The sequence below is a fragment of the Quercus lobata genome, chromosome 3 (assembly GCF_001633185.2).
Source record: "Quercus lobata isolate SW786 chromosome 3, ValleyOak3.0 Primary Assembly, whole genome shotgun sequence".
Classification (NCBI taxonomy): domain Eukaryota; kingdom Viridiplantae; phylum Streptophyta; class Magnoliopsida; order Fagales; family Fagaceae; genus Quercus; species Quercus lobata.
This window is the reverse complement of record NC_044906.1, coordinates 4,680,810-4,699,690: the sequence shown is the minus strand read 5'-3', so window position 1 is coordinate 4,699,690 and position 18,881 is coordinate 4,680,810. Positions and strand designations below refer to the sequence as shown.

General features: G+C 34.5%; 3 protein-coding genes across 3 annotated transcripts; 1 reads left to right on the top strand and 2 right to left on the bottom strand.

Annotated features, from left to right (window-relative positions):
• The first annotated feature begins 249 nt into the window (after positions 1 to 249).
• On the top strand, positions 250 to 2,502 carry LOC115980153 (protein FAR1-RELATED SEQUENCE 5-like). Its single transcript, XM_031102433.1, has one exon. The coding sequence runs from the start codon at positions 250 to 252 to the stop codon at positions 2,500 to 2,502; it is 2,253 nt and encodes a 750-aa protein (XP_030958293.1).
• A 6,066-nt stretch (positions 2,503 to 8,568) lies between these two features.
• LOC115982510 (putative ubiquitin-like-specific protease 1B) lies at positions 8,569 to 10,456 on the bottom strand. The gene is made up of 9 exons (XM_031105125.1): positions 10,273 to 10,456; positions 9,997 to 10,170; positions 9,805 to 9,908; positions 9,629 to 9,713; positions 9,457 to 9,543; positions 9,207 to 9,308; positions 8,992 to 9,135; positions 8,784 to 8,893; positions 8,569 to 8,695 (listed from the first exon to the last, which is right to left on the bottom strand). Exons 1-9 carry the CDS (start codon positions 10,429 to 10,431, stop codon positions 8,584 to 8,586), a joined length of 1,077 nt encoding a protein of 358 aa, XP_030960985.1. The 5' UTR covers positions 10,432 to 10,456; the 3' UTR covers positions 8,569 to 8,583.
• Positions 10,457 to 17,648: 7,192 nt separating this feature from the next.
• On the bottom strand, positions 17,649 to 18,773 carry LOC115981473. The gene is made up of 2 exons (XM_031103638.1): positions 18,610 to 18,773; positions 17,649 to 18,326 (listed from the first exon to the last, which is right to left on the bottom strand). Exon 2 carries the CDS (start codon positions 18,210 to 18,212, stop codon positions 17,805 to 17,807), a length of 408 nt encoding a protein of 135 aa, XP_030959498.1. The 5' UTR covers positions 18,213 to 18,326; positions 18,610 to 18,773; the 3' UTR covers positions 17,649 to 17,804.
• Between the last annotated feature and the right edge of the window lie 108 nt (positions 18,774 to 18,881).

Genomic DNA, 18,881 nt, shown 5'->3' with positions numbered 1-18,881 from the left:
AGACAATTTCATTTTTGCAATTACTTAGAAAAAAATTGAGGAATCCAAACAGATGAAACCCCTTAAATAGTAGTATAGATAATAAATCCGTATCAAAAATTTATTAAAATAATAGTGGAAACTCAGAACATTATAGAGATGTTTACAGGGGATCATGATACAAGAATAATATATTGGTCCTCTTTATTTCTTTTTTTTTTAATTGAAAATTGTACATCTTCTTTGTTTAGGAATAATATATTGGTTCACATGGATCATGATACGGAGAACGAAGGGAAGACTGATTTTATTGATTTGGAAAAACATTGGAGTACTATTCTCGAAAAAGGAATAGATCAGTTGACTGATGACCAAATAACTGGTTTGAAATTCAGTTCCCTAGATGATGGTGGAGAGTTTTATAACACATATGCAAAGTTGGTTGGGTTTAGTATTCGTAAAGATGAGATAAAGCGTAATAAAGATAATATTGTGACCTCTAGAAGATGGGTTTGTGCAAAGGAGGGGTTGCGAATTAGGAAAAATGAGTCCAATGTAAATTGCATGTGTGAGAGACCAATAACAAGAAGTGGTTGCAAGGCCGCTTTTCGTATTAGGTTTGAACGAAAGTTAGGTGAATGGGTGGTAGGAGAGTTTAAAAGGGAGCATAATCATGACTTAGTTCCGCAATTTGAGACTCAATTTCTCCGTTCACATAGGACTATTAAGGATTCTGATAAGGCTCAGATTATAGCATTGCATAATGTTGGGGTCAAATCAAATCAAATCATGGATCATATGATCCAACAAGCTGGAGGATACGAGAATATAGGGTTCACTTCAAAAGACCTCTACAATTACGTAGCAGCAATTCGCAACAACAATACGCGAGATGGTGATGCTGAATGTGCTTTGGGATATTTACAAGCAAAAGTAGACATGGACTCCTCATTTTTTTTTAAATACACTATTGATGAAGAAAGCCGTTTGGCTAATCTGTTTTGGACAGATTCTCAAAGTCGCTTAGATTATGCATGTTTTGGAGATGTAGTTGCATTTGATACAACATATAAGACAAATGTATACAAAAAACCCCTTGTTATATTGGTAGGAGTCAACCACCATCGGCAAACTATAGTATTTGGTTTTGGACTATTGGTTGATGAGACCGTTGAAACATATACTTGGGTGTTGCAAAATATGCTTGTAGCAATGAACAATAAGACTCCTATTTCAGTCGTGACAGATGGGGACAAAGCAATGAGTAAAGCTATTAAAACGGTTTTTCCAAAGTCTCGACATCGTTTATGTGTGTGGCATCTTGAAAGGAATGCTTTTGCAAATCTACATGATAAAGTATATGAAAGTTTTATTAGGTGTATGGTACGATATGTTACACCAGATGAATTTGAAGACATGTGGAAGAAAATGGTCGACAATCACAATTTACATAACCATGAATGGTTGCATGAAATGTATGCTAAAAAAATGAAATGGGCTGAAGCTTACATGAGAGGTCATTTTTTTTCTGGGTGCAGGAGTACACAACGTTGTGAAGCCATGAATGCATTCTTGAATAGATTTCTGGATAGGAAGACTAGGCTTTATGAGTTGTTCCAGCAAGTTGATAGAGCACTTTCACGTATTAGACACAATGAGATGGGGGCAGATTTTTCTTCAAATTATACTGAACCTATTCTGATTACTGGGTTAGCTGAAATAGAGAAACATGCTGCTACTATATTCACAAGGGAGATATTCAGCATGGTTCAAGAAGAATTATTGAATGAACAAAAATTCATTGTGCTTTACTACAAAGATAAGGAAGGTTTTCGTACGTACACCTTATCTCAGTATGCATCCCCTGACTCAAGATGGGAGGTTGTGTATTGTCAAGCTGATCAATCTATGAAGTGCTCTTGTTTGCTATTTGAGTCATATGGATATCCTTGTGGGCACCTATTTGCTATTATGAAGGTTGAACATTTGAAACAGATTCCACCGACATGTATAATGAACAGATGGTTGAAAACAGCAAAGTCCGACCTGCCTTACAAACTTGAATCCCAAATGTCTCCTGATATCATACGTATGGCACGGTTTAGTGCATTGTCTGCTAGTTGTAGTCAGATGTGTTACTTTGGTTCAAGAACAACACAAGGCTTCGAAGAATTGAAGGTTGAAATAGCAAGGTTGACACGCCGCATGGAAGAACTTTATAATTCAAGTAAAGAAGCTGCTGAAGATGGGATACGCATTGCGTCCAATAAAGCAAACTTAAATGTTCGTGATCCAGCCATTGTCAAGACTAAAGGTGACCATGGTAGCACGAGCAACAGCCACAGCCATGCGAAAGTTAGGCGATGCAGCAGTTGTAAAGATGTTGGACACACAAGGCGCACATGTCCATCTACACATCTTCAACAAGGTGAACATGTTGATGGTGACAACGTCCCTGAATCCATGGAACATCCAGCTGTTGGCTCACCTGATTTGGAAACAAATTATTATAATTTTCTTTAATAGTGAAATGTCGATGGGATATTTACTAGACAACATATGAATTTTTTTTTTTTTTCCTGCTGTTAGCTTTTTTGGTTAAACTTCATTTTTGGTATTGTTATCACATTGTTAGTTTTTGGAATAGAGTTACTGGATTGGAGTTGGTATTAAGTTCATCTTGTTATCATCGGTTCTTTTTAGTTGCTTGCTTTATGTTTTCTAATATGAAAAACTCTTTGAGTATTGATCTTAGAAGCAAACCTTGAGTTCTTAGTCATGTGGCTTAATGGTTAGAAATTTTCTGTTCTAGGTTCTGTTTTTATTTTGATATTCTAATTCTGTATTCCAGGACTAGTACTGTTAGTTTTATATCTATATAGAGATCATTAATGAATTGCAATGATATTGAAGTCCTTATGAGATAGATATGTGCTGTTCATGTTTGAGCTATATAGATAGTTGAAGTACATGTAGGCCCTTTGACAAGAAGCAAAATCAAAACTGAAACATCTGTGGGGCAGAGCTACATCATCCAGAAAGGTGTGATGGATCCACCTATTTTCTGTTACCATCGATACTTGCTTCTTCAGTTTTTCTTATTTTGGTCAGAACTTATGTTAGTTTTTCTATACTTGATGCACTTGGTATATGGTAATGTAGCTTCAAAAACTTTTTCTCTCTTAATATTCATTCTGTGAGCTACTTATCCAAAAAAAAAAATGTATCCTATGAGCTGGGAAGCCTCCGAAATAGTTTATTTAGTGTCTATATGCTAAGCCATTCATAAAAACAATGTCAGGCAAAAGAAGAAAAACAAGAAGAAGCGAAAAGAACAGGCTAAAGAGGAAGAGGCTCTTGAATCTGGTAACAACACCGAAATCAATGTTCCTATTGATGATGAAAAGCAGCCTGAGTTAAAGAGGAGTTCCAATCTGAACCAAGCTTCACCTGTTGAGAATGATCACAAAAAAAGAAAAAAGAGAAAAAGAAAGAAAGAGAGATTTCTAATTGCTTATATTGTTGAAATTCATATAGTTTACATGTTATTAACATGAGTTTTGTCTGTACATGTGCACAGGGACCTTGGTGTTGATTTGGACAATGTTACTGGGAAAAATTCCTCAGAGGAGAAAAATAGAGAAGAAAAAGAAGAAGAAGTCGACAACTCAGGAGGGTGAAGGAAAAGCTACTGTGGATCAAACTGTTTCAGCTGTGGGAAATAAGGAGGTAGAGGAAAAACAAAGTGAAGTCAAGTCATCTCAAGTGAGAACCTTTGCAAACGGGTTGGTTATTGAGGAGCTACAATTGGGCTGTTTCTTTGCGTTTCGGAGGGTGAAGGAAAAGAGTAGATGGTGATTCTTCTGTGTGAAGAGAGAAAAACGATTTTAAAAAATCATGAAAATTGATATTTAATGAAATGGTGGTATTGATATTCTAGTGTTTGAATTATATATCAATTACTTTACTCATAAAATGAGTTATAAAAATTATTATTTTGCGCAATATTTTCCAATTATACAATGTGCAATCAAAGTGCTCGTTGATATATGCTCACTTGGATTACGTGTAATTGTGTAGCATCTTCGTTGAAATTTTTACGTATAAATGTTACTTGGTTTATACTTGTGAATCTTTTTTTTTTTTTTTTTGATGGAAAACTTGTGAATCAATTGAAGACTAAGAAAATACTCCTATATGTTTGAAGTTATGGGAACATGAAACATTGTATTGGGAATGTGAATTTTGAAAGTACGTTATAGGTCCCACATGATTTGGCTTTTGGATGATGAAAACTAATACAACTTAGTTTTCACTAATCTAAACACCGTCTAAGATCCTTCATAACCGAAGACAAAACACTAATGACTAACGTGACATTGAGATATTTCAAATATTGAAGTCCAAGTGTAACAAAAAGGTCCACATGGGGGACCATCTACAAGGGGAAGCAAAAGGAGTCAATGAAAAATTTTCCATTAACAATAGACATATTCCTCACTAGTTATTATACACTCACCGTCCACACAATACCACATGAACCAATTTATGTGCAAATTGCAATATTAGTAATATATTAAAGTGTGCAATAGTAGTAATGTTGTGTAGTAAGGGTGGCAATTTTTATCCATATCCATGAACCCACCCATTACCCACCTTATTTGAATAAGTCTTAACCCAACCCATTTGAATATTTGGGTTAAATGGGTAAAGACCCATTTGGTTATTTAATTAGATGGGTCTAAATGGATAATCTCACTAATACCCACTAAACCCATCTAAAATTTAAATAAACAACATAAAATCTAAATTTCCCTGAAAAATGACCAAAATACCCCCCAAAACCTAAAAATTACCAAAATACCCCCAAAACTAAGAAAATGACCAACATATCCCTGAAACCCAAAAAATGACCAAAATACCCCAAAAACCCAGCAAATGACCAAAATACCCCCTGAAACCTAAAAATGACCAAAATACCCCCAAAATTCAAAAAATGACCAAAATACCTCTGAAACCCAAAAAATGACCAAAATACCCCTAAAACCTAAAAATTACTAAAATACCACCAAAACCCAAAAAATGACCAAAATACCTTCAAAACCCAAAAAATAACCAAAATACCCCTAAAACCCAAAAAATGACCAAAATACTCCCAAAACCCAAAAAATGACCAAAATACCTCTGAAACCCAAAAAATGACCAAAATACCCCGAAAACCTAAAAATGACCAAAATACCTCCAAAACCCAAAAAATAACAAAAATACCCTCGAAACCCACAAAATGACCAAAATACCTCCAAAATCTCTAAAATGAGCAAAATACCCCACAAAACCTCTCAAATGTCCAAAATATCCCAAAAACCCAAAAACTAACCAAAATACCCTCAAAACCCAAAAAATGACCAAAATACCCCCAAAACCCACAAAATGAGAAAAATACCTCCAAAACCTCTAAAATGAGAAAAAGACCCCCCCTCCCCCCCCCAAACCTCTAAAATATCCAAAATATCCCCAAAACCCAAAAATTACCAAAATACCCTAAAAACCCAAAAAATGACCAAAATGCTTCCTAAACCTAAAAAATGACCAAAATACCCCCTAAACCTTAAAAATGACCGAAATACCTTTGAAACCTTAAAATTACCAAAAATACCCTCGAAACCTAAAAAATGACCAAAATACCTCTGAAACCTGTAAAATGATTAAAATACCCCAAGACCTAAAAAATGACTAAAATAATCCCAAAACCTAAAACAATGACCAAAATACCCCAAAAAAATGACCAAAATACCCCCAAAACCTAACAATTACCAAAATACACCCTAAACCTAAAAAATTACCAAAATACTCCCTAAACCTAAAAAATTACCGAAATACCTCTAAAACCTAAAAAAATAACTGAAATACCCCAGAAACCTAAAAAGATTACCAAAATACCCTGAAACCTAAAAAATGATCGAAATACCCCCAAAAACCTAAAAAAATGACCAAAATAACCCCAAAACCTAAAAAAATGATCAATAAAAACCCCTGAAACCCAAATTATGACCAAAATGCCCCTAAACATGTAAGATGACCAAAATACACCTGAAACATATAAAATTACCGAAATAGAGATTTCAGGGTATTTTGGATGTTTCAAGGATATTTTTGACAAATTAAAGGTTCTAAGAGTCTTTCATTCATTTTATAGGTTTCGAGGGAATTTCGGTCATTTTTTAGGTTTCGGGGTTATTTTGATTATCTTTTAGATTCTAAGGGTATTTTAGCCATTTTTTAGGTTACCGGGGCATTTCTGTCATCTTTTAGTTTTAGGGTTATTTCGGTAAATTTCTAGGGTTCAGAAGTATTTTGCTAATTTTTAGGTTTTGGGGTATTTCAGTAATTTTTTAGGTTTCGGTGGTATTTTGGTCATTTTTAGGTTTCGAGGGTATTTCGGTCATTTTTTAGGTTTCAAGGGTATTTGGCATTTTTTGAGGTTTTGGGGGTATTTTGGTCATTTTTAGGTTTTGGGGGTATTTTGGTAATTTTTTGGGTTTCGAGGGTATTTTGGTAATTTTAGGTTTTGGGGATATTTTGGTCATTTTTAGGTTTTGGGGGTATTTTGGTAATTTTTTGGGTTTCGAGGGTATTTTGGTAATTTTAGGTTTTGGGGGTATTTTGGTCAGTTTTTGGGTTTCGGGGGTATTTTGGTAATTTTTTAGGTTTCGGGGTATTTTGGTCATTTTAGGTTTTGGGGGTATTTTGGTCAGTTTTTGGGTTTCGGGGGTATTTTGGTAATTTTTTAGGTTTCGGGGTATTTTGGTCATTTTTTGGGTTTCGGGGGTATTTTGGCCATTTTTTGGGATTTGGAAGTATTTTGGTCATTTTTAGGTTTTAGGGGTATTTTGGTAATTTTTTGGGTTTCAGGGATATTTTGGTAATTTTTAGGTTTTGGGGGTATTTTGGTTATTTTTTTGGGTTTTGGGGGTACTTTGGTCTTTTTTTGGGTTTCAGAGGTATTTTGGTCATTTTTAGGTTTTGATGGTATTTCGGTCATTTTTTTGGGTTTTAAGGGTATTTTGGTCATTTTTTGGGTTTTGGGGGGTATTTTGGTCATTTTTAGGTTTTGGAGGTATTTTGGTCATTTTTTAGGTTTTGGAGGGTATTTTGGTAATTTTTAGGTTTTAGGGGTATTTTGGTAATTTTCTGAGTTTTGGGGGTATTTTGGTAATTTTTTGGGTTTCAAGGGTATTTTGGTCATTTTAGTGGTTTTTAAGCATATTTGGTGATTTTAGAGATATCAGGGGTATTTTGGTCATTTTAGAGGTTTCATGGGTATTTTGCTAATTTTAGAGATTTGGGGATAATTTTGGATGTCCAAGGGTATATTGGTAATTTTGGAAGATTAGGGGTATTTGCATCATTTTAGGTATTTATGGGTATTTTGGAGGTCAAGAGGGTATTCAAGTAGTTTCAGAGGTATTTGGGTCATATTGGGTTAAATGGGTGGGTTTCTAATTAAATAGATTGGGTTGGTAATGGATAATTAATTTATATATAAACGGGTCATAAATGGATAAATGGGTAATTATACACCCAACCCATCTATGACCCAACCCATTTATGACCCAACCCGCCCATTTGCCACCCCTACTGTGTAGTAGTAATACAAAGTGTGCAATGGCAGTAATGCTGAGTGTATTAAGATTTTCCGTTATGTAGCTCTTACTCTAATAATGCTGAGTGTATTAAGATTTTCCATTATGCAGCAATGGCAGTAATGCTGCATGGCCGTCTTCTTACCATTGGGCCCCGTCTTACCAATGCGCGATGTAAATGTGACAGTTCTTTTGTCACATATGAGCCCTTCTTACCATCCTAACATTCATTTCTCTTCTTCTCAATTACATCTACTTCTACCAAATCCACATAGTTAAATCTTTCTAGAACATCCTAGAGAGACATCATTATTCTTTTGTAGAATAACATAGATCCTAAGACAAACTTTTCGAGTCCCAGCACTTAAGGAAAAAGTTTTTAGTGAAAGACCTTATATGCCCCTTATAATATTGCTTCAAAAACAGAAAATTCACTTGAAGACTCTTAGACTTTAGAGCCTATAAACATGCGACAAAGGAATCCTTTTATACATTTCATCTTCTAGATAACTACGACCAGGGCTTTCAAGTTGTCTGAAATCAAGGTACCAACACTATACAAACTCTCTTAAACTGAGATGGTTGTTGACAAATATATATATGCATCTTAGCATCCTCACCAATCAAACAACATAAATTGATATCTAAAAACATGCAGTGCAACTCACATAAACAAGGGTAGTGCAACTCACAAAATTCAATCTCCCTTTCAATCAAAAATAAAATTCAATAAATTGCAGCATTTTCCAAAAAACTCAGTTATCAAATTATACAAATCAAAGTCATTCCAATGACCGAAAAATATCTTGTAGTGTAGTTTTTCTTGCATTTTCTATTATTTTTGAACGATGTTCATTTTCCATTGAAAGCACTAGATTTGACGCCAACTTGTATCGAATACGTTTCGACCAATTCTCCTGAAAAAAGTAGACATTGTTAATGAATAAAAGGCTTAAGCAAATTATGCGAAAACTGTAAAATATACTTCCAATAAATATATTACCATCAAGGTTAGATTCTGTTTGATAATTTTTGTATGCATGTGCTTAATAACATACATGCCGCAATCATACCTGAAATATGAAAATAGTTAAAATATAAAAAACCTAAAGATTCATGCAATAGTTATCCGTATGTGCAAATCTACAATTCAGTACGTACCCATTATCTTGTATAGGATCCAACGGGGGTGATTTCAATGGAAATTTGGTAATACTATTAGTATAGCTGTCTTTCTCCAAATAACTCAATAACTTATCGAGGCCTTTTACCTATCGCAAAGTGAGATTATAAGCAATTATTAAGTACAAAACTTAAGTAAACCACATATCAAAATTATTATTAAAATCAATAGAAAAAGAGACAGTACCACTGTTTGCACATTTTTTATTCGAATGTCTTGCCTAGTTGTGCTTGGCAAAGAGTCCAATATATGTATACATTTTTTTCTTGAACTAAAGTCAATGACACATAAGTACCAGTGACTATTATTGTCATTCATAGGGATATAAATCTACAAGTACAAACAAGCAATATATTAGCATGTGTTAATTTAAAATACACAAGTGTGTTGAGTAAATTTACCTGTTCACAACACATCAATCTGGACATATACTTGTCATCGTCCCTATATGTCCTTTTAAACCATTCCAGTGTGGGATTTCCATCTTCTTCAATCATTTTTTGCTACAAACATATATATATATATATATATATATATAAATAACTAAGGAATGAAATACTATAAGCACAACCCGAAACATATATAAAAAATGAAAAGTAATATCTAAATTAAATACTATATGCACAACCAAAAATAATTAAGCAAACTTACTGAGAAATGTGTTGGCAAATGCCACGCATATAGTGCTCCATACTTTTTCTCTTCCAAAGTCATCATGCAAATGGTCAAGTTAATAATCTAGCATAAAATATTATTGTTACAATTAGTGAATAAATAAACAAAATTAATATTATATTTTCCTATTTTAATTTCATAAACTAACCTGACTGCTTATCCATTGGTTAGGGAGCAATGAAAAAAAAGCCGCACGATCACCATACTCATATTTCATGCTAGAAAGAACTTCACTGAACATTATTCATTAACATATTATTTAGTTAGATCTTATTCAAAAAATGCATTAATATTAATTTCTATATATAAACAAAAATGACAAACCTCCCATCTAGATCCTTATTGAAAATATAATTGCATATGATCTTCTCCAATTCAGTAAATGGTGCGAACTCATTGATACTCTCCTCATCAACCAGTCCAGATTCCTAAAACAATATAGTATATAGTAATTAACATAGGAAAATATGTTGTATTCACACCCTAATTTATTAACGTACACATTAAAGGATTCACCTGGGACGTATCTTTGATTTTTTTCATCTTTTTCAAATTTGGAACTACAGCTTGGGAGGTGACAATTGGGCTACGTTTTAGAGATTTGGTAACTTTACTCTTGGCAGAATGTGTAACACATGATGCAATAATTCTATTGTTATGTGGGAAAGTTAATTGTAGCATATCCACATCCTGCACAATATATAACAAATAAACAAAATTAAAAAATTGTGTAGCTAATAGAAATTCTAAACTATTTTAAAATACTTGACTAGCAAGTATTGTATTGCTTACCACATTACGAGATAGGACTGTTTTGCTATCAGGTTTTTGTATGGATTTGCTTAGCCCAACCATGTGAACATTGCGGTCATTCTCTATTGTGTCTTGTATTGGAGATGGTGACACCATCTTAAATTCTCTTTTAATGGGTACTGTATCATCTTGGTGCATTTTGTCTTGAACTGGAGATGTAGACTTTTTCTTGGATTCTTTTTTAACATGAACTGTATCATTTTGGTCCATTTTGTCTTGGACTGGAGATATAGACTCTTTCTTAGGCAACACCTTTGTCTCATTTTTAAGCTCTTCTACAATATCATTTAGGTCCAAATCAATGGTATGTCCAGTATGTTCTCTTTTTGCTACATTCTTTAACTCCAAACAAATAGGTTTGGATGTATCATCTTGGTGCCTTTTGTCTTGAACTGGAAATGTAAACTCTTTTTTAGATTCTTTTTTAACATGAACCGTATCATCGTGGTCCATTTTTTCTTGGACTAGAGATGTAGACTCTTTCTTAGGCAGCACCTTTGTCTCATTTTTAAGGTCTTCTACGATATCATTTAGGTCCAAATCAATGGTATGTCCAGTACGTTCCCTTTTTGCTACATTCTTTAACTCCAAACAAATATCATTATTAAATGTTTCCGTATTGTTTGCAAACACATTCTTTAACTCCAAAACAATCTCATTCTTAAATGTTTCCATATTGTTTGCAATGACATTCTTCAACTCCAAAACAATATCTTTCTTAAATGTTTCCATATTTTTTGCAAGGACATTCATGGTGTTATGCAAAACTAGCATATCATCTCTAATACTTGTTAATGATTGCTCAAATCTACGAGTTGCTTCATCAGAATCCTGTGGATTAATTTATAGGAACAATCATAAAAACATGTCCATTATCAAAAAATCATCAAAGTCATAAAATTTATTGAGTGGAAACAATACCATATTTGGCTTGTGTTCATCCCTACATGGCATAGCATGAGGCTGATTAATATATTGCTTTTCCAATGGAATATTGGCAGTCTCATATCCACCCTCCATTTGTGTTACTACTAACTATAATAAACATAAAATAAATAATGTCAACTACATACGGTAAAAATTCAAATAAGCACTAGATTTAATAGAATAATAAGTATTCAAACATTATAAAAAATCAATTGTTACCTTAGGACTATCAAAACCTCCAATTGAATGTAATTTCAGCATCCTTTGCTTAACTTCCTCTTTTCCTCAAAAACAAATACGTGGTCGATGTCGTTTGGAAACATGTTCAACGTCAATTTCAACATTAACGTGTTCAAAATAAAACAACTGCAAATGTATAAAATGTTATAAAATTATAATCAAGATTCATAGAAATTTAAGAAATAGAATTGTATTCTTGAATGTAACTATTTACTACATATTACCATTAATAACAACACGCAACCATCAACTGCTATAAGATTATTGTCTTTATGTTTGCGTACACCTTGAATGAGAAAATCTAGCACGAACTTCGCCCAATTCAAGTTTCTAATCTCTTCAACATTACGGCAAATTAAAACAAAAGACCGTTTCATATAAGATTTTGTAGTGGGACATAATAAAGTACCCACTATAAACAGCAAAAAATAACTCACAAATTCATTTCGAAATGTTTCCATCTTATTCAACTCATCCTCTAAGAGCTTAATTGGTATATCCCCTTCCACATTTAATCCATATTGTTGGCACATATGATTTATCTCTTCTGCGCTCCCAACAATAGATATATCAACCCCATTTGATTTTATTCCTAAAATATATTCTACATCTTCAGTGGAAATCGGTAACCTCTTACCACAAATATCCAATGCACATGAATTTTGGTCAAAATGATCAATTAACCATTTGCATAAGTCTCTATCCAAATTTATAAACTTTAAATCCAACAAACTACCAAACCCTAACTCTTGAATGACAGATTTTTGTCTTAGATTCAATTTGTTAACCATCGAACGAACGCGACCAAGGGTACACTGAGTATCTAATGAAACCTGCATTATAAAATGAATAAAAAGGGTTTTATAACTGTAAGGTTGAATTTATTCAACCATCGTATTGGCTTTATTCCGTGCCAAATTTGCTTGTAATTCAGCATTTAGTAACCCTGTATTTAGGTGGGTTTGATGTAAGGGTAGTGAGTGAGATAGAGTGAAGTTTGCTCAAGAGTGTGCAAGAAAACAGAGTGTCGCGGCTGGGACTCGCGGGTGACTCGCGGCTGCAAGCCGCCAGAAGCAGCACACGTGCCAAGCATGCTGGAAGATGAACAGTCATGCTAGCTGGAGCACTACAGGACAAAACAGGACAACTGGCCATACGGTTATCTCGCGACTGGATCTCGCGACTTAGTCAAGCCGCGAGGTCAAGCCGCGAGCCACCCCTGTTTTGTAAAAACCTGACGTTTCACATTCCTCTCCACTCCAGTATAAATACCCCTTTTACCCACGATTGAAAGAGAGCTTCCAGAGAGAATTTTGAGAGAGAAACCCTAGAGAAAAACTAGATTGATTCACACACAATCTATACCTTAGAGACTCTTCAAATTCCTCAACTCTCTTCCTCTCCATTGTCAAATCCTTGAGAGGCTTTATACCAAACCAGGTTCTCACCATCATCATCATTGTGAGTCTGTTGTTTGGATTTCTGAGAAGCAGTTAGGAAGGAACCAATCTTCATTGGTTGATGCTACGGTCTAGTAGCGGAATCCGGAAAGCTAGAAAAGAAAAAGGTTCGGCGCAACCTCGTTGGAGCAAGAAGCTTGGAGGGCTTAGGTGCACTGGGTAGATTAGGCTTGGAGGGTCTATTGCTGTCCTTGTATCCCAACTATATTTTCTAGTGGATTGATTACCGCTTGGAGGGCGGCGGAGAGGTTTTTCGCCGAGGGTTTCGGTTTCCTCTTCGATAACACATCGCGTGTTGTCTTTGTGTTTGCATCTTCCTTCCTCTCTATCTTTGCCTTTTTATTTATCTGCTGTGGATATTAATCTGTTATGGCTTAGATAGTATTTAATCAATTTCGTTTGATAGCATATGTTAAGTTTCCGCACACTAGTTGTTTGACATATTGCTTGAATTGATTAAGTTGTTATTTGGGGGTCTAAACGTTCAAAGGTGTTTTTGTACACGTTTTTGAACTTTCAATAACGAAATTTAATACATAGTGATGCATTCTAAAAGTTTCGTAGGTAAATACTTACTTTACGTGGTTTGCAAGGAATATTATGTTTTAAATTTGCATAATTTTCACAATTCTCACGTGCTTCCCTCCTATACTCTAATTTAGAGTCGTCATCAAGATTATTCCACTTTTTTGTAATCTCATCCTTAACCTGTAATTTTAGATTTTCATACTCAAGTATGATGTCCATGAATATGTGAACTAAAAAATAATAATAACCTAAAAAAATATAAGTATTATTCAACTTACAGCTTTGCTTATCTTGACAATGCCTTCAGCTTTCATCATTTCTACTTGCTTTTTACTAAAAATCCAAATTGAACAAAACTCACTTTCTTGAATATAACATTAGGATAAATAAAACAAGTGAATATATACTGAATTATGTGAATCTTACTAATAAATTATAAATGCTCCAAGTGGTCTTTTCGGGGGCCTAACTTGGGGAGCATCTTGCTCTTCAATGGCATCTTGCTCTTCAATGTTCTTCGCTCTCCCCATACTCCTATTGCAATATAACATGGAAAAAAAAAAAAAAAAAAAAAAAAAAAAAAAAAAAAGGTAAGCAATAACATGCATTAAAAAGTAAATTCATTTCACGGTTGAATTTTGAAACTAGACAGAAGGTGAATTTTGAAACTAAACATAAAATAAATTTGTGTGATGTGGACACAAGATATAAGGAGTCTACTATCAATTGGGCCTAAAGACCTAAGCCCAATCTCTTAATTAGTAATTTTCTTTTCCTATATGGATCAGGAGTTAAAGTTCTTTTCTTGTAAGCAATGTTTTGGAACTCTATTAAGAAGCCTTGGGTTCAATTTTATAATACAAAGTTTAATTGATAATAAAGTTTTCACTAGTGTTATTTCAATTGTTTGGTGCCAACCCTAGCCAACCCTAGGTGTTGACCCCTAGCATTTTCTTTCACTTGGTTTTGAATCCAAGCAAGCCAAGGTGCTAAATCCTAGGTCCCATCCTTTATTTTCTTATTCTTTAATTTATTGTTGCAAATTTTTCGTTTGTCTTTCATCACTGTGTACTTTATAAAAGAACATTAGGTACTCATGTTCATAGTGGAGGAAAAAAAGTCCAACTGGTTTCAAGATACAAAGAGGAAAAGTGATTAGGAGCTCAAAAAATAGAGTCCCAAAAGATTATCAGGATTTTTTTTTCTTTCTTTAAGTAAGTTTTTATTCACATAAAAAAGAGCAAAGATGAAACACCATCAAATACACGGGTTGTGAACTGAAGGTGCATCTAAATCCAGCAAACTATAGACAGAATGACCACTTGTGGGAGCCATCCAATCATACAAAGTATGTAGAAAAATCAACTTCACAGCCAACATTAATCATTCAAGGACTTCAAATGTCCAGTTATTTTGTTCCTTCCAAATAATCCACATGACACAGGGATTGCATTCCAAATATCACCATTTTTCTGCCTAGAAAACTACCCCTTCCAACATGCCAACAAATCTACACCCTCTTTGGCATAACCCACTGCACCTCAAAGAGGCATAAAATGAAAGACTATGGATCTCTATCCATAGAGCAATTTAACAATAAGTGATCATAGATTCCCCAGCTTGCTTACACATACAACAACAATCCACTATCATAACATAAGCATGCCTGGCACAAGAACCAAGTTATGGATGAATTCCTTTTATACCAAAAAAAATAAAAAAATGGAGATAATAAGTGAAAAAATTAAAATAATACTTTTTTAATTAGAAGAGTAACTAAGGAAATGCAGTGAAGTCAATCAAGAAGTGTTTCTGAATAAGACCATATTCTCAAAAATTTGACAACTGCTAATTTTACTCCCCACAAACTTGTTTCGAATCTAATTGTAGCTATAAACTAGTTGATGTTCACTACAATGCACTTGTTTTAGCCAAAGCATCAACCTATGCAAAACCTGCTAAATCATCAAAATCTATTCAGTATTCAACACCCCTAGGCCTTGGCTTAGTAGTAGCTTTTTCATCAAGTAGAGGAAAAAGCGTTGAAATGATTTTTCAACTTTAAAAAATTTAAAATTTAAAATTTGAAAAAAAAAAAAAAAGGTAATAAAATGATATTTAACAGCTGATAGTGTAGTTTTAAAAAAAAAAAAAAAATTAAATTAAAAAAAAAAAAAAAAAAGGCATCAACAAATATCCAAATAAGCAAGGCCAAGGAATGAGAAAGTTGAGCAAGGAATCAAACAGAGGTGGCATCAATAACAAATTCATCCCATTTTTGTTTGATCTTCTTGAATTGGCTTAGAGAATGACTCCCATGTACTCCCTCTTTCAACAATGTAAGTTTGAGTTGCCAAATGCTCTTATTTGAAAGAAAATAATTGATGCAGAACAGAGGGCTTTGATATTAAAATTTATAAAAGACAGAAGAATTCTCAAGGGGCTATGTAGAGCCACACTGCTAGAAAGTAGAAAGTAGAAACTAATGCTAAAAGAGGGACACAATTTTGATACAGGAGATGATCTAATTAGGAAGGCTGTTTTTATTACAACTTCAATTTATGGTGAACATCATCCAGATAAAATATCTGCTCCTGAAACTCTGAGCAAACTCACCAAGCTTCTTTCAAATTCTAAATTTTAGAGAAACCAACTCTAAAATAGGAAACCAACTCAAAAAAATAGCACAAACCAACACTGAAATTGGTGTTCTTACTGCCAAGGTGGTCGAAAAAAAAAAAAAAAAAAAAAAAAAAAAAAAAAAAAAAAAAAAAAAAAAAAACTCCTAAGTCCGTAGGTTCATAGTATCGTGTCCTCCCCACACTACCAACCAAATCTAATCTTATCCCAACTTATGGATAAGGGTTCCCACGTCTCACATTCCAAACTCAAAAGTGTAAAGATTTTTTTTTTTTTTCTTTTTTTTGAGAAACCAGTCTGTGAGACAGACCGATGCTTTTATTATTAAAACATGAGAAAACTAATCAAACAGAGAAAGGGGGATAATGTCCCCAGGTAAGTCTTCAACCCAAACCTGACATTCTAATTCTAGCCCAACCCAGGATTCCTTTGCCAAAGCATCGGTAACCTAATTACAATTTGGTTTCACATGGCAGTAGTGATCCAGGCAATCAATGGTGGACTGACAAGCCGTGTAAAGATTAATTTGTCAAATATATAAGAACTGAAACTTAAACAAAACAATAATATCATAAACCCACAAAGTTTAGAGAAATAATATAAACCCATATCAGCGTTAATCATATGTAAAGAGAGAACCTGAATATTGTGGGTGGCGCCGCCGATTTAGAATGGAAGAGAAGAAGCACCGTCGAGTCGTCCGGGAAGAGATGAAGCGCCGCCGAGTTGGATTGGATATGAGTGCGCCGCTGATTTGAATATGGATTGGAAGAGAATAAGCTAGAGAGCGGCGCCGACCAGTGGATTGGATGAGAAGAAGCGCCTCCGATTTGAGGTTGTGGGTGCGCCGGGCTCTGAGTGTTTGTGGGTGCGCCGGGCTCTGAGGGTTTTGTGGGTTGCGCCGCAGATGTGGTATCAAAGATTTGAGGGTTTTGTTTAGAGAGAAAAACAGAGCAAACGATTTGAGAAACAGAGCAAACGATTTGAGGGTTTGGAGGCAAACAGAGCTGGGTAGAGACGCAAACGTGAGACAGGAGAAAGGCTGAAAAGGCTGATGAATGTTTTAATTTTTTTGTTTATATTTAAAACCTGTTTAACCGGTAACCTAAAACCTTTAAAATTATATCAACGGACAAGATCAAAACCCTAAGATATTAACGGCTCAGATATAGGTGGGTACCGTACCCCCCTTTTTTTTGGGGGGGTACGGTAGAATGACCCCACACTCAAAAAGGGAAAGGGGATGTGTGAAAAGTCAATTAAAAGATTTAGTGCTTATAGATTTATTGTATATCAATATGCTAGCTAAATGGCAAGAAATCCTTTTCACTTGTAGATAAAATTTTATGCCCTAATTTGGACAGAAATAAGTCCATTTTATGTCATATATGCATTAAAAAATGTAAACGTGCAACACATGTTAAAGCTTCAATCTATTTTTGTTTTGGGAAAAATATCGATTGAGAATGTATTTTTCATCAACATTCCAGGCAATCAACCATAAATCCAGCTACAATCAACCATCACCATGTGCAGGACCTCCCAGCAAAAGCAAGTTCAATTCCCTTTTTTTTTTCCCAATTTCAATAAGGAAATCATACAGGAAATTGCATTGAAAAATGCCTTTACATTAATATAGGATCTGATTTACATTGGAAAAACTCCCCAACAAAAAAGTACCAAAATTATATCTGACATTAACAAGAAAAATAGATGCTACCGTTGAAGCTTTTTCAATAACCACTTCCTCCGTGCTGTGACATCCATGGCCACGAACATCTTGGCCTTTCTCTCATCTTCTAAAAGTTCACAAGCCTCCAAGAAGATCTCATCATCCATGTCAGGAACGGTTTGAAGTGCTGCAACTATACATTCTATTGAGCTGTAGTCTTTGTCTTCCTCAGTACCCAAATATGTTTTTACTACACATGGCTTCCCCTCAACTGCCTCTTGTGTCTCTTTCTTGATGGTTCTCCTAACCTTTTGGATACATGCTGAGGTTGACAAAGGAGCAAATTTTCGCCTTCTTTTCTGATGAGATATTTCAAACTCAATAGCTGGAGATAGCGTCTCTCCAATTATATCGTCAATCCCCATCCCCAGGGTGTTGGTGTTGATCTCCATTTTTACGTCGAAATAACTTGATCTACTATGCTGACTTTCATTACCATAAATCAAGCACAAATCACAATAATCACCCAAGATATTATCTCTGTATGTAACTGCAACTGGATGATCCTGCAAAATGCCATTTTTAAATAAAAGCTGATCAAAATTATACAGTTCAATGTTCAACTATCGATAAGATTATGTTCTGCACCCTACGTTACGCACTAGCATATAGTTTACTTCATGAAGACTGTTTATCATTTCATCAAGCGGGAGAGAAAGAAAGAATGTGTGTGCACGCACACATGTTTACCATACTGTGGCATACTTAGTGCTCTTTAGTGATAACCAAGGGAAACAAAAAGAGATAACCCTTTATCCTAGCAACATTACAAATAAGAAAAAATAGCACCTTGATATAAGCTTCCCAAACATCATCATCAGCTGTAATTATTTGGCGAATTCCATCCCAAGCAAAGCCATTATGATTGAGGATATCTGTGATGTCCGTATACTCATTCCTCAAGCTCCAATACCGATCTTCTAGTACATCTTTGTCACAAAGGAATCCAAATTTTTACTAAATGATGCATTCATCCAGGTCCAAGCTTGAGCATTGTATGTACGACCAATCTTATTCCCTCTGTGCAACTGTTCTAACATAAGGACAATAAAATAACGGTC